Source organism: Parasteatoda tepidariorum, chromosome 2 (assembly GCF_043381705.1).
Source record: "Parasteatoda tepidariorum isolate YZ-2023 chromosome 2, CAS_Ptep_4.0, whole genome shotgun sequence".
Lineage (NCBI taxonomy): Eukaryota > Metazoa > Arthropoda > Arachnida > Araneae > Theridiidae > Parasteatoda > Parasteatoda tepidariorum.
In genome coordinates this window covers 22,887,282-22,904,380 of record NC_092205.1, presented here as the reverse complement: position 1 = coordinate 22,904,380, position 17,099 = coordinate 22,887,282, and the positions used below count along the sequence as shown (strand labels likewise).

General features: G+C 33.2%; 1 protein-coding gene across 1 annotated transcript; it reads right to left on the bottom strand.

Moving 5' to 3' along the window:
- Positions 1 to 3,188: 3,188 nt before the first annotated feature.
- Positions 3,189 to 15,227, bottom strand: LOC107438114 (uncharacterized). The gene is made up of 6 exons (XM_016050298.4): positions 13,605 to 15,227; positions 12,927 to 13,097; positions 10,038 to 10,189; positions 6,924 to 7,046; positions 6,692 to 6,785; positions 3,189 to 4,099 (listed from the first exon to the last, which is right to left on the bottom strand). Exons 1-6 carry the CDS (start codon positions 15,046 to 15,048, stop codon positions 3,777 to 3,779), a joined length of 2,307 nt encoding a protein of 768 aa, XP_015905784.2. The 5' UTR covers positions 15,049 to 15,227; the 3' UTR covers positions 3,189 to 3,776.
- Positions 15,228 to 17,099: the final 1,872 nt, after the last annotated feature.

Below are 17,099 nucleotides of genomic sequence, written 5' to 3'. Positions count from 1 at the left end.
TCTTGTAAGGAGAATGGTTCGTTGAATTCTTGGTCAGCTCCGCTGAAATCCAGTGGGAGTGGGTTTTTGTTTGGTGGTTTGGAGTAAAAAGCTGCAAATGCATTTGCTTGAGACAATGGGCTGTGAAGCTCAATGTTGTTGGTCATGATTAGATTTGACGATATATTTTGGTTTTCAGGGCGGTTAATAATTGCACGGAGTATTTTTCCAATGGATTTAGTTTGACCTGCGTTGACACAAACGTCATTCCAATATTGTCTTCGGGCTGAGTGTATTGTTTTTCGTAGCTCAGCTGCTGCTTTTTTGTATATATTCCACTTATCTGGGTTGAAGGATCTACGCGCGATTCTTAGATATTTTCGTTTCTTACCTAATAAATAGGAGCACAGACTGTTCCAGTAGGGTGGGAAGAGTGGATTAATCGCTGGTCTGAAAGAGGTATGATTCTTTATTTTTTGCTGGAAAATAGTTTGAAACTTTTGAGTTGTAAGGGTATTTTCGGTTCGAATAGTTTCCTCAAGGTCACGGGTTAGGTTCTTCCAGTTCACTCGAGTTTGCCTGTTCAAAGCGGGGTTGCCGTTTGGGGTATTAAGGGACATGTTCACAGGGGCATGATCGCTATCGAATGTGTCTGGGGACACTACGAAATTCATTTTGGGAAAAAAATCCGCTGATGTTATTGTGAGGTCTAGAAGGGAGGGTTGGCACCCTGGTTTGAAGCATGTGGGGACCTTCGTGTTTAGTAGAGAGAATTGCGCATCTAGGATCCAGTCGAGGAGCCTATCCGCGTCTCTTGATGTTGTCTGAGCTCCTAACGCAGCATGGTGTGCGTTGAAATCACCTGTTAAAATAAAAGGGTTTGTTAACGTTCGTCTTAGGGATTGCAGCCAGTCTATTGAATATTGACCTTTAGGGGAATAAATATTCACTAGTAAAAATGAGAAATTAGTCGTTGTGATCTGCACCGCTAAGATTTCGTTATCTGATGTTGGTAGATTCGGTATTGGAATGATCTTCGATGAAATGTTGCGGTCAACCGCGATGACGAGTCCGCCTCCTCGACCTCTCGTTCGATCCTGACGGAAAATTGTCTTGGACGGAACATGGAGCGAGTCTGCTGAACTTAAAAACGTTTCCTGAAGAACAATTATATGGGATTGAGAAAAAGGTTTTATTTTAAGCCAGTGAAGTTTGTTTTTAATACTTCGGCAATTCCAGGAAGTGATGTTAATTGGCATTTTGTAGACTGTTCAAAAGGGTGGCTAGAGAATTGTATTGTCAATTGCAGTAAGGAAGTAGGGGTTAGCTTTTGGTTTTATTGGTCGATGATTTTGTTTGAACTTGCGGGACCTTTTGGGTTAGACCTCTATTTTGTGGTCTTGGGGTAGTGCCTCGAACTGGTGTAACTAGGCTCTGCCCTTTAATTTCTGAAGATTCTGGTCGAGGTTCTGTTTCGATGTAGTTGGATAAGTACGGAGTGGGTGACTCAGTGTCGGTCACAAAGGGAAATTCGGTTTTAGAACCGTGTTCTAGGGCTTCCGTGTCGAGTGTCGGACGAAATTTCTTACGTGAAAGATTTTGGTGAGGTTGTTCGATGTCTTGTTTAGAAGTCAAAATTTCTAAAACTTTGAATATTTTGTCGAAGAGGGCGTCCTGGCGTTGTGTTAACGCCAAGAGTTTTGCGTCAAACACTGTAGCTACTTCTGCTACTGCTGTTTTGACTATTTCTTTGATATCCGCAATTTGTTCTGATCGGTCGGATTTCACCACTGATGCAAACGTTGGTTTATCTTTTTGTGATTTATATTGTCTGCGAGCTTCTGGAAACGTTAAGTGAGATTCGTTTTTGAAGCGCAAAAATCGAGCTTCCTCTAGTCGTGCTTGGCAATCAGGATAGTCGGAGGCGTGGTTCCCTGTGCAATTACTGCAGATCGTTGTAGGGCTGTTGCATGCGGATTTGTGATGACTTCCACTGCACTGGCTACAAATTTGGGTAGGAGCGGGGCAATTCTTTTCTAAGTGTGAGAATTTGTAACATTTGTGGCACTGTCTAGGGCGGTCATAAAATGCTATGGGTCGGATGCTATCATAGAAGAGTCTAAGATTCTTCGGCGTGTGTGTTCCGTAACAGGTTACTAAGCAGGTTTCAGAGGGGACGGTATCTCCCCTTTTTTGGAATCGTCGAATACTATATACTTGGATGTTGCTGTACTCTAATTCGGTTTTTAAATCACAAAGATTTAAGTCTAACGGTATCTCATGCAGAAGGAAGCGAGATGTAATGTTTTCTTGTATCACTTCAGGTTTGGTAGGTATATCAAATAGAGAATTCAGGTTGGTAAGTTCCAAAGCTGTAGCTAAATCTGAGGTTTGAATAAGTAGTTTGCCCTGTCTTGTATGAGTGCATAAACTAATTTTCCTTGGGTTGCTAACAGCGTTCGTTAGAATTGTTTTTAATTGCAAAGGTTTTTTGGGAAACGAGTTTACTCCTGTTGGCGAGAAAAATAGCGTGTATGAATTTAAACCATTGTCCGTTGCGTACGTCAGTTTGTCTTGGATCGTGTCGTCATATTCTAAGAGGATGTTAGTATTCGTTTTAATAAGACGACTGCTATATTCTGTAGCAGTTTCATCCATTAATTCATTCTGATCCATTATTTACATTTCCAAATTATACGGAAAATTGTAACTTACAGTTTTCCTGGAAAGAAGCAGAAGAGTCTGTCGGAGAAGGGGGCGGTTCCTTTCCCGACGAGCGAAAACTCCCAACTCGGGAGAAAACAAAATTACGAAGTTCTTATCAGTAACCGAGGTGAAGTATCCGTTACTAGAAATATAAAGGACCTACTTTATCACTATTCTTTGCAGTCGATTCACATTAAAACATCCAAAGATTTTTTCACTCCACAAACAACCCAAGGCAATATTGATATTTTAAGCTTAAATTAAAAATATCCCTTGTCAACGCTTATTTTATAATGGTACTTCAAATTCTTAAGAAGATGGTCATAGTTTTTCTAAATATGCCTCTTAAAAATAATAAATAATTCTAAAGATTTCCTTTAACTTAAGAGAAGAAATTGTTTCCTAACTTTTAGCGTAAGTAACCTGTAGAACGACTATAATTGCATCTCATTACACACTTAAAAGTAGATATGTCAATTTTTAAATTTAAAAAAAAAAACATATTTCTAAATATTTATTAAATAAATCAAATTGAATAATGGTTTTCAAATGCTTTGATTTGCATTTAAAATCAGTTTATGCTGCCACAGTTGGGTCCTCTGTTTCTACATAAATAACAAGGTAAGTTGATCCCATGAGTTTACGACAGAAGAATTTTCTAGAAAGTACTTCTTGTAAACTTTCGGATCCAAATCTGCAACTGAAAATTTTTTTCATTTATGCTGCCACAATTTTGTCATCTGTTTCTACATAAATGACAAGTTGACGACATGAGAATTCTAGAACGTACATCAAGTAAACTTTCGAATCCAAATCTGCAATTTAAAAATTCCGTAAACTCAATTTATGCTGCCACAGTTGAACCAGTTCCACTAATTTAGACATTACTGGGTACTACAGTCTTGTCAGATTCGATAATTTCGTTTATGTAACCACAGTTTTCTCAGTTTATAAGTTCCTCAGTTTTACAAGTTATCAAATGTAATCTTTGAAGCAGACAAAAATATTAAAAACTACTGATCGCAATTGCTTGTTTTCTTGTTCTTGTAAACCTTGCAGCACGTCGAAGGAAAGAATTGCTGTTTTCTTTTTCAAGACAGACATTTGCCAATCTCGTTCTCAACTTGGTTCTCTTCTTTAAGGTCTGCATTAGGTGAAGAGGCAGGTGAATGACAACTACCAGTTTCAGATTTATATTTAGGTGATGCCACACCTAATACAGCAATATTCTGATTTCCTGGCCGTAAAGAGGTGTCAGGCACATCTACAGTAGCATTAGCAGCACTCAAAACATTTTGATTTCCATGCACAGGTGAAGCAGCAGGAGTGGATAACGTATTGTGTTCGGCAACAGCAGTATCTAATGAATTATTTTCATCTGCAGCAGTTGATAGCTTAGCCAAATGAGCACTTGCTGTAATTAAAATATATTTTTTTCCCACTTAGTTACTGGGATAGTAAAACAAGGTTGAAAAACAGAAAATAATTTCATAACATATTGTTACAAACAAAATAAATGAAATAAAAAAAATAAACGATTTTTTTTGGTTTACGTTTATAGCCGCATAAATTAGCGATTTCTACTTATATATGAACTGATTTTTTGATTTGCATATTCACTGATTCACTTACTCATTTCCTTTCGTCTCTCTTTTTTTTATTTATATGCATTATTAAAATAAATTATGATGTATAAATGAGTTAAATTAAAATTACATAATTTTAATAATATTTTTATTCATTTACTCCTTTAATTACTCGTTTATTCTAAATCTCTTTGATAATAAAATATGGAGCAAGTAAAGCTTTGTTGGGAATAAAAGTATAGAATCAAATATTAACTGCTGTTAAAAAGAAATTTAATTTTAATAAGTAAAGGTCGCACTGTCAAGGTATGTGGTATCATATATGTTGTCATTAACGACATTTAATACATCTGACTGACCAGACGTGCTTTAACATTTAGATTAAAAGAACACTATAGATATGTTCATCATCAAGAATTCAATATAGCACCAATTGCCACACATAGTTAAAATCCTGTGTATAAATCCTAGTATAAAGCCTTAAGTTTACACCCAAGTAGTAACCACCCCTAAACAGAGTAGTTTTACCCTAGTATAGGGTCTTCCGTAATCATCACCTTTAACATATATATTTGGTATCCATGTAAAAAAAGATGCAGTAGTTTTTAATACGCAGTCAGTTGGGGAAAAATAATAAGCTATCAAAATGTGGTGAATTATTATTGAGAAAGCTGTGGCTAACTATATTGGTTTAATTTCGGATAAAGCTTGAAGGTGTTGCGAATAGTCTTTTCTCTGTTTCCTCTGGCATTTAAAAATGATAACTCGTTTTCCTGTTTCGATGCATTAGATTTTGATAAAGTTTTTATGTTGTTTTTTTCTCTTTAAAACTTTCTTTGTGTCCCTTATCGCGTACATTTTGTTTATTTCAATTTTGACCATTCTAATAATAATATGATAATAAGGATAATAAAGAACAAATCATAATTATAATAGTAATCTAGGAATAAGAGTGGAGAATACGGAACACAATGCATAAATTTTGGTTTTATAATATCTGGTTGATTGAAAATGAGAAAATGTTTCAGTAGAAATGTTCCTCAGTGGACTGATCGTAAAGACACGGTTCACAGTAGAACACCGAAGCCAAGCATCACTGACTGCGGCTAGTAAGCGGGAGGGTGACCACTTTGATCAGCCTGCGTAGGGACAGAGGCTGTGCGGTACCGATCCTCGATAAACTGTTCTACCGTAAAGTGATCGACTTCACGCGCAGGTTGGTGGGCTACCAAAGAACAGGGCTAAAGAGAAGAAAGAAGGGCTAGTTCATTCCGCTCTTAGAGCTGAAGCTACGATATCCCTCCTCATGACGTCACGCGTTGGAGATAGCTTTCTAATATTTTGTTTTGTAATCGACGTTGAACAATTGATCCATTTTCGAGTTTACGACTACCAATGTTCAACTCCGTAGCTTTGCAATTTTAAACCAAATCCAGAAGAAAAGAGAACTTGAAGACAAGTATTGGGAGAAAATTGCCTTCGTGGAGAACTTTTTGATAGAACTAACTTGCCTTTGCGTTACACGGACGGGAAACCCTCCCACGTTTTAGGGAATAAGGTAAGTAATTGTAAGTGGTTTATTAAATAGATCCCACAAAGAGCAAAGGGGAAAATATATTACTCTTAATTAATGCATACTTGTGCCAAAAATAGATTAAAGGACAGGATGAGAATTTGAAAGAGTGAGAAAGCGTTTCGTTTTGAATAATAAATTAGGAAAAGGATTTACAAAAATGGAATAACATAAAAAGATTAATTGAAGCTTTTTACATATATATAGCACAATAAAGACAAAAAGAGAAAAACGGAGAAAATTAGAAAGTTTTTTGTAATGCGCATAAACTGCAAGTTATAGAACTCATAAAATAAGTTAAAATTATCGAGAAAAAACATGGAAAATAATAAAGATAAAAAGAGAAATAATAAAAAATAAAAAGAGAAGAAGAAAAATTATTAAAATAAAATATTTTTAAAAAATTTTTAATTAAAAAATTTATATATATTAAAAAGCCGGAAAACAAAGTAATGAAAAGATATCATCTCTTCATCAGCTCACACGATTATATCCACAAAAAGGAGTGCTATCTAATATTGTATTAATATAGCCAAAACAAAATATATCAACATAATAGTGTTGTCTTTAGCCAATGCTCAGATATCAGCTAAACTTCACCTAACAGTGAAGAATAATTGTTGAAAACACACAGCAGCAGTTATGAAAAAGAATAGTGTCCGAAAAAGATCATTATTCCGTATGACAACAAAGGCTTCGAAAAGTAGCCTTAAAATGCATGTTTTGCTTAGAGTTTAAGGTACTCAAACATTAGCTTTTTTCTTTCATTTTCCTTGGTAAAAAAGCATTTAAAACGAAAAAAAAAACTATACTAATATATATAGCAACAAAAAAAAATTATACTAACCAACTGCAAGAAATATGGCATCTACGTTTATATTTTCCTTCGCTGAAGTTTCCATAAAAATCAGTCCATTTTCATCGGCGTATGCTTCTGCTTCCTGAAAAAGATTATTAAAAATGCATTCTATGATTATCTTCTTTGCCTCGTACTTCATAATCATGTAAATTGATTTTAGGATTGTGTATGAATATTTAATAGCATCATCCACCATAAGAAATTGACCTAAAAAACTTACTTCACGTTTAATTTTTCTTTTCTCAGCTAAGTCTGCACAATTTCCAGCTAATGCAATTACGATATTAGTATTTTTACTACGCTGTATCTCTTTAACCCAAGTTTTAGCACTGTTAAAGCTATCCTAAAAGAAGAAATAAAACTTAATTTGATGTATTTTTGTTGTCAACAAGTCAAAAAGAGGCCTCCCTCATCTTTTTCGAACTCAACTGTCAAAAAAGTTGAGAGAGAAAATCCTTAACCTCTTGCTTACGGCTGGTACAATATGTGGACCAGAATGACAAAATCATGCTGAGCGCCGTAAGGAAAAGATTAATATGCTTTTAATCATTTTAATTTTGTTTTCGCAAATAAACTGATGGTGTATATTTTGCTCGATGCGATAATACATTTTGACGCATGTAAATTACAAGGTTATCATCCAATCAGAGTTTGAGCCATAAAGAAGGCGGTACTTTAGAAACTCCTTTACCTTTTTCTGATAAAATTATACTGATTCCTCTGATTCCTCAATACTGATTCCTCTTGTTTTTTTTAAATGTTAGTTTGAATTGTCTGTTTTTAGATTTTTAACATCTTTGCTTTTGTGCAATTTGAGTTTAAAAAAACCTTTTTAGCAACATCCAAATCAGTTTTTGTCAATGTAAACTGTAACAAAAGTAAATTTTGAAAAGTCTAAAAACTGACAAATGTGAAATTTCAAAATACTAAATCAAAACCACGTTGCTTTAAAGTTTTGAGGCAAATGCCATAAAAGTTCTAAACACTATCAAGCGTTATTTCTCCTGATCTGACCCTTTGCCTTCCTTGATTCACCCTTTTTGTTAAAGGTATTATTCCGTGGAATAATACTCTATGATCAGAACTATGTTAAGTACGAAAAATATAAAGAAAGTGCAAATCAATTATTTTAACTGCAAAATGGCGAGAATAAGGCCCTCGTCAGTAAAAAAAAGAAATTAAATTTTAATTTATTGTATACGAGTATTGTTTACTTCGATTGTAAACAAGTCAAATTTAGTTGGGGGGAAAAAGACATTGAAATTTGATTTGACACCTTTAAAATCACCAAATCAAGTTTTAAAAAAAAAGATATACAAAGTGAGACGCTTACATTTTTAAAATCCTCGTAAGAAATGATGCCAAAACAAATTTATGTGTAAGTCAGGAAGAACAAAAACATTTCTAAAACTAAAACTGAAAGTCAGTAAGAGCAGCCAAAAATCAGTTTATTTGTCTAATGGAATCATATTACTTTGCTTTTTCATTGGTAACTGCTTTTAAACTCCAGATTCAACTAAACTATTTTTAGGTTACTTTAATTCTAAATTGTCACTTTTTGGCTTCAAACGATTGAAAATTTATGAAATATTTCGTCTAACCAAGTTTAAATATCAAATTTGCTCCTTCCAGAGATAATGCGCAAAATAAAACGCAAAACACCTCATTGACTTTAATCGGATTTTCGGTACTAAGATCAACCTTAAATATGCTATTTTTCTTGCACACATATTTTTTAAGCTACGAATTTGGACACTATTAATTTTGATTAAAGATACCATTAAGAGGGGTTACTTTGGGACTCTTTTTTCCCTCTGGTATCTTGCTTAGTTTGCAATTTCGAGCTCTGTATAGTTTACAATATTACTTAATATGATAAGAGAATTTTTATAAATAAATTGCCTCTTCGGCATAAACTCACCACCTTGGCGAGATAACTTAGGGACACTAAATTATTGCCTTATAACTTACTAAAACATTATTGTATTAAATAATATTATCGAGAAAAAATATACAAAATAAACAAATTTTATCTAAGAAATGAGATAAATTTCAAATAGGTCGTTAACTTTTTTAATATTTAAATTGAATTTCTTGGAAACTAATCGAACTAACTAAACTGATCTAACGAAACTAAACTAATTGAATCAAATTAACTAAACATTGCATAAATGTTGTATGCAAGTTTATAATTTAAACCAACATTATATGATATTTTGCTTTAAAAATTTTTATAACCCATTGAGAAATTGGGTGCTCTGGATTTTTTATAACCACACACTTTCAACTTGATAAATTTCAACGCCATAATCCCAAATAAAGAGTTGTAAAAGTCATAAGAAAGCAGGCTAACATAAGCATTAACAAAAAAGCAGTGAACAAAGTCTAATAAGAAAAAAATACGCAAACGATAATTTTTGAACTTCTTGCCGTTTATTGCTTTCCAGAGAAATTGTTTCCTTTTTATATTCAACATCGTACATTTTTAATGTTTTAACATAATATTTATTTAAAGTATTAAGTTCTCTTTATGATTAACTTTTTCATAATTACTGTCGTGGTCGCGATTTTAAAATAAATATAAATTGAAAACTAATACAGACGACAACAGACAAAAGTACAAAGATCATTTGATCATTGAAAAACCGTTGGTGAGTTTTCAAATCATAGCTTGAAGGGCTTGTTTACAAAATTGGACAGAGCTCAAAACGCGCGTTTACGAGAATAGACACGACTCGAAATGCGTATTTACGAAAAATGACATATCTCGGAATGTATGTTTACGAAAATAAGCATAGCTCAAATTATGCTTTTACAATTTTGAGCAATGAGCCTAGAATTTTGATGCCGAATGTTCTTTACGATGGCAAATGAATCTCAGTGGTTAATCTGAAAAGTTTTCTTGTCCTATAGCTTTGATTTAAAAATTCAAGGCAACTCTTATTGACCGAATATTGAAATCTGCAAATCTGATAAGGGTCAGCTGTTCTACACTGTTAATAAAGTACTAAAACTGAAATATTGTTAACGTCAAGCAATTTTTATTAGAGTAAAACAGATAAATTTTAGCGATTTAGTTTTTAAATCGTTTCCTTTAATTCACGTAAGAAATTTAATTCACGTTGAGCCAAGATATCATTAAAATTTATATCAACCTTATGGATTCGAAGTGAAAAATGCATTATAAAAACTCCACATAAGCAATGTATTAAATTCTTCTTGAAAATCAGCAGACATATTTTTTGTTTGAAAAATGCAAAACATAAGTGTACTTTTTCGAAATTGGCTGTCAGTGGTAACATTATTCAAAAACATACTTCGATAAAATACTTACAACATCAGTTATATTATACACAATGATTGCAGCTTCAGCTTTAATAATGTAAGAATGTGCCATGGTATGAAATCTCGCTGCGCTGCAAACATCCGATATGTGAAGGTCTATAAAAACGCCTTCCAACATGACCATTGTATTCAGGAATTCAACTGCAAATAATATTAATAAATTTATTAGGATGATTTCAATATTAATACCAAATTTGCAGCTGGAAAAAATTCCCAAAAAATGCTAAGGACTTAAAGACTGAATTATTTGAAGGAATATTATGGAATAATAGAAACACAGTATTTACATAATTTATTCACTTGTGTGCAAATCATATTAATAGAACACTGTAAAAATAAAAAAGAATTGACATTTGTGAATGATACTGATATAACTATATTTCATAAAAACTAGTTTTTTTTCGCAAATAACATAATGTACCCAAATTAGAAATAAAATTCACCCAAAATTAGTAAATTTAAAAAGTAGCAAAAACTAAAAAAAAATAAAATAATGTGCAATAAAGATATTTTAATTGTGTATGGCGCATAAAAATGCCTTAAAAAATAATAAAATTAAATCATCAATAATATTATGTGTTACTAACGAAAATGATTGTTAAGTTTCTTCGTTGAAATGAATATATCTTTTTGCATAATAATATGAACATTGGTTTAAATTAAGTATTTCATTAATAACTAAAAAATATTATTTAATAAACATTTCATTTTTATAAAACAGCAATTTTTAAGCTTAAAATATATTTGACTAGTTATTGTTACGGAAGGTATAACAGCGCACACCAGACTATAAAATAACGTAAGGAAAGAAAAAAATCACAAATTGACGAGAGTTGGGTATTTGGCACATCAGGAAGAAGAAGACTTCCCATACCCGCACATATGACCTATGGCGTCAGCGCCAGCTAATCAGCAAAATGGCGTATTAAAGTTGAGATAAGTTTCTCTACATAAGTTGGGATGTTAATTAGCGAAAAGTTAATTATAAACAGAGAAGTACCACACATTTAATTCGTTGAAATATAATTCTCCCTCATCTACGTCTTTTACTTATCTTAGATTTATTATTTGTTTCTGTATTTTATTGTAGCAAAGAGATATTTTTTTTTGTGTACCTGATAACATCGATGCATAATTATTTTGTTTATATTCATTTAACATCTTTAGTCAACTAAAAAAAATCTTTGCGAAAGTATTTAGAATGTGACGCTTCACACATTCACAGTACACTGAGAATTGATACCTGATAGGCTTGGCTTACTCGAAATAGAATGGAAAGAACAATTGCTAACGTAAACAAATGCCAGGTTTCAACAACCAACCAGAATTTAGATATCCACACTACGTCACTCACAAGTATTCCATTAAGAGTTGTCTCAATTATTAGCGTGGTATAGTTTTCTTCGATATCCCTCACACAAAAATAAACTATGCATCTGAAGAAATGTAAAGTGCCAACTCCTGATGAATGAACAATAGCACGAAATGCGTTATCAGTAAATGGACATAACTAAAATGTGTACTTAAGGAAAAGGACATAGCACGAAATACGCATATGAGAAAATGTGTATTTGAAAAATTGGACAAAGCTTAAATAGCATTTTTAAAAAGACATATTGCAAATAGCATTATGAAGAAAATAAACATAGTTCAAATTGTGCATTTAAAAATAGATATGGATCAAATGCGTTTCAAAGAAAATTGACAATAGCAATTGTTTTTAAAAATAGGCATAGCTCAAAATTTGTATTTAAAAAATAGATATTACTGAAATACGTCTTTAAAAATCTAACATAACTTAAATTATTTATTTAAGAAAATGGACATAGCTCAAAAAGCACTTTTTAGAAAACGAACATAGCTCTAATTGTACACTGAAGAAAATGGATTTAGCTCAAAATGTTCATTTAAGGATATTGATCGAGCTTGAATGTGTTTTTAAGAGAATAGACATATCTTTAAAGAACATACACGTAATTTAGAAGGAGTTTTTAAGAAAATGGACATAGCTCTAATTGTACACTGAAGAAAATGGATTTAGCTCAAAATGTGCATTTAAGGATATTGAGCGAGCTTGAATGTGTTTTTAAGAGAATAGACATATCTTTAAAGAACATACACGTAGTTTAGAAGGAGTTTCTAAGAAAATGGACATTGCTCAAAAAGTGTGTTTAAGAAAATGAACATAGTTCAAAATGTATATTAAAGGATATTAATCCGGCTTAAATGTGTCTTTAAAAGAATCGACATAGCTTAAAGCGCGTTTAAGAAAATACACATAGTTAAAAAAGCGTTTTTAAGAAAATGAATATTGCTCAAAAAGTGTGTTTAAGAAAATAGATATAGCTCAAAATACGTGCTTAAGAAGAAGAAAAAAAACATAATTTTAAGTTTTTAAATCTTATGAGGATCAAAAAAGAGGAGTTTAACGTTCAATTTCAACTTTGTCGTTTCATATTTTTAGCCTGCAATGTGGACGGCGTGGTGGTATATTTCACCACAGGTTTAACAATTTATGAACAAATTTAAAAATTTTTTTTATTTCATTGTGCTTTCTAAAATGGCTTTCAAAATCTAATAGCTTTTATGTCAGAGCTGTAATAGTTACAGTGGTGGCGTCGCTTACAATTTTTTCTTATGGAGCTATATGAAATTTGTTTTTATATATTTATAGTTTTATTTTTGAGTTGGATAACAATTTATGATTAAAATTTAAATAAAGGGATAAATTGTATCTTAGGATAATAAATTACCCGAAAGTGGTCAAAAAGCTATTGAAACTTATGTTCTCATCCAGCACAATTGATCAAGCTTTCGATTGCAAGAATTATCACTCGCAAGCACAATTATTCTTTAATGTTACTATAAAATTACTTACCGCCGCAAGTTTGACGTCTGTCTCCAATATACTGCCCAATTACAAATCTTGATGCTAAGCTAGTTAAGCCTGGAGCATATTCTCCGAGCAACACAACATTAAATACGTGCATATCACCTTGTGTTGAATTAATAATTCTTACATTTCCATCTTTCTTTGCCAGTACTTGATCTTTAAAAAAATGCAAATATATGAATTATTTTTTGTAAATTATTAAAAATTAGAAAAAATTATTGTGAGACTTAACAGACGAAATTTGCATCACACCAAAGCAAGTTATTAAACCTAATAGATTCAAATATATTTTTACAAAATTACAAATAAGCACAAACTCATCCTCTTTAATGGCAACATAAATTTCTAACACAAAAGTAAGTAAATTTTTTTTGTCGTATGCCTGTTTAGGGGAGTGCGCTTGTTCTTGCTTTTAGTGGCGCCATCTATGGCCAAGAATTCGACTTCCGCCACACTATTCACTCAACCACAAACTCGTTTATAGGGCGGGTCATATTCACACACACAAAGGAGAAAGGACATAGAACACACAGAGAGAAAGAAACATCCATGCCTTGCCCGGGATTCGAACCCATTACCTTTCTGATGCAAGGACAGTTCCATGCCCCCTACACAGGCCGGTCGGCAAAAGTAAGTAATACGTTTGTATTAACAAAAACCTACCTGATACAATAGTTTGGAAGAATGATACATTTTTATTTAGTTTGTACATAATCTCCATTCCTAATTTAGAATTATCTTTGTTCTTCGTCCACAAACACCATTCGCTTGATCCTAAAACGCTGCTGGAATTAGCGGAGATGAAATCCATAGCATCTGATTTTAAACGTTCTTGACATGCTGTACTAGCTGCACTCAGTACTTCGAGAACATTTCCGATTGATAGTTTAGACTTTAAAAACAAAGCACACGATGCTTTTAAAGGTAAAACTTGATATTTTTCAGAAGCTATAAGCAGATCTATAGCTCCCCGGTAATTAATCGGACTCACTGAATCAGTATATATGAACTCTAAAAGTAAGTTTAATGTTGCAAAATCAATATCAACTATGTCAAGAATGGTCGTGTGAGTTTCCATTTTGTCGAACATACTGGAAAATACCGGTGAACGGGCCGACAAAATGTTTTTATGAGCATCGATAATATCGCTATCCACTCGCAGTTTAACATCACTGTATTTCTTGTTCGAGAACATACATAACATGTCTTTGCGTGAAGTAGGGTAAATTGTAGTTAGGCTGCAAGATGCCGAAGATTCAGACCGATCGAATGAAATGTAACTGATGTTTGTTCCATAAGAGCACGATAACTCCCAGAAAAAATCTACCGTCTTTTTTCTGAGTCGTGAAAACGCACCAAAAATTCCATCTGCGCAAAATGACCATATTTCTGGAAGTTTTTTTGATTGAAAGAGATGGGAGGCTTTTTCGGTCCAGATTTCATCATCGCAACTCATGCCTACCTTACATTTAACAGCTTGGCGTTTTAGGCAATTGGAGCCTACTTTAATTACTTGAATTTTATTGGGACTTTTCTTTGTATGAATGGCCACTTGGAAAATATTACCTCCATGAAGGGTAGTCTCCTTAAATAAATCTAGAACACTAGACATAGTAACATTGTTCATTTCAAAAGCTATTCGATCTACATCTATTTTCGTTTTAGCAATGCACTGCGTTATAATACTTTCTCCGGAACTTTCTGTATGTAAGTAACAACAGACTTTTAGAATATCTTCAAAGCCATATTCAGCATCTTTCTTAACTTTTTCGATTTCGAGGAATTCTGAACTTCCCCATTTAGAAACCTTATGGAACAATTCGTAGTTTCCTTCTAAAGTTTTTAGCTTTTCACCACTTGCTCCGGTTATTTCGAGTTCGAACTGAAACGGGAATGAACATGTTACTGGAGACCACAATACTAAAAAACACGATATAAATTCAATTTTGTCTTTACATTCTCCTCTTGGCTTCAGACAAAGATACCAACTGCTTTCCCCGAAATGGAAATCTGGACTTCGAAGTACCTCGTTGACGTCACAGGTATTAAACGAAAAGTTTTCAATTATCCACGTAAACACAAATGATTTTTTTTGAAAATAAGTCATAATAAAAATTATTGAGTAGTGTGACGATAAAAGTTAAATGAAAAGTGAATTGTCAACCTATACCCGAACGAAATAAACGATTTTATCTCTGAACTTTAGAATATTATTGTTTTTATTTTCCTTCTTTTTTTTCGGAACCACGTGACTTAAGCTGACATCACTATCTCATCTCCGATGCTTTTCGATAAAATCTATTCAGATATAAAATTTTATTTCCTCTAAGAAGTTTTTTCTTAGCAGACAGAAATGAATGAACATTTTAACCCTTTAAAGACCATGTTTTAAAATAATGATTTTATCTCCTGATTACTTTTGAAGCGAAAATAGTAAACCAGAAAATTTTCACGTAACATATTAATAGTGCGTTCCAATAATGGACATAACTTAGTATAAAACCACAACGACAAATTTTTACATTGTCAAACCGAGTCCGACATACAGCCGCAAATTATTAAGGAACATTTTTACCTTGGCCCCAGTTGGTTTCAATACAAAGTCCTATAAGTACATGCACTGAGAGAACAATATTAGGATGTCTAGACTTTTTAGTATTGGCCCTATATACGGCCAATATTGGTTGAATTATGAATGTAAAATATCGGAAGAATCTGAAGATTCCATGTAGGGCCGGTATTGGTGGTAAAGTGGTTGTAAAACATCAGATAAATCGGACAATTCTATATAGGACCACTATTCGAAAATAAAAGCCCTTTGAACCCTTATTGAGCCAGGATTTGTATAATGGGGGCGCAAGTTGTTTTGCTGCTAGGTAGGTATTGATTCATTAAATTCTATTTTAAAGCAGAAGCTCAAAATATGATAATGAAATTAATGATTTGGAGCAGTTTAAACGAAATGAATTTTAGGTATCCATTTTACAATTTTAAACTTAAATAAACTATTGTGTCCCGCAGTGGACTGATCGTTAAGACACGGTTCCCAGAAGATCACCGAAGTCAAGCATCACAGGCTGCGGTCAGTGTGCGGGTGGGTGACCAATTGGATCAGTCTGCGCTGGGACCGACGGTGTGCGGTATTGATCCTCGTTAAACTGTATGGCACTGTACTACCGTAACACTGTACTACCGTAGCACTGTACTACCGTAAAGTGCTCGACTTCGCGTGCAGGTCGTTGGGCTACCGAAGCGGGTTGCCATCCCCTCTGCAAAGGATCAAAATTGTGATGGCATGTCTTCTGATCATCCTCAGGGGTATTTCCCAGACCGTCGCCAATAGCCCATTGTGCAGCTCTAGTGCGGTGACGTAAATGAACAACAACAACAAATAAACTATTGTACACAAACCTCTCGATACGTTAATTTTGTTAAGACTTTCTGATTAAGATAATAAAAAATATGAAAGAAAAAAACCTAGATTAAAATTTATGATAACCATCAATGATTATTATGTTTTTTCTTAAAAAATTATTATAAATAAAAGTCGTTTAAAAAAACAGGAGTATTTGTATCTATCAAAAACTGAAAGGAAGAGTGTCCGGTGCTCACCCGATTTTACAGGCATTAATAAGGTGCATTTGTTGATCATTCTTTCAGGGGCGACATATTAGGTGAGTTAATGTTGTACCCACTATAAGGACAGATAGTACTGAGACTGAAAGAAAATCAATGTCTTGTCCGGGATATTAACCCAGCACCTTCCTAATGTAAGGCTTAATTCCCTGACCATGACACGTCCAATGGGCCTAAAAAGAAGTCTCCCATTTGACTCCCTACAATTTGAACAATCATATATTCTGTTGACTAATCTTCTATTCCCCACATTAAATGTGGGCAAATAATTCAAGTGCCACTTGAAACAAAGCTATATTTTTAAACTATGCTATATAGTGCCACTTGAAACAAAGCTAGATTTTTATATTTTTAAACTATACCTTTTTGTCGCAGAGAATTATCTGGAAAAATATCCAATATTATATGGGAAACTACTTACAAATTTCAAAAATTACTGTAGTTTTTTTTTTTTAATATGTCCAATATGGTGAGGTTTTTCCATCAGTTGATGAAAATGATCAAAAGTGATTTTTCTTCTCT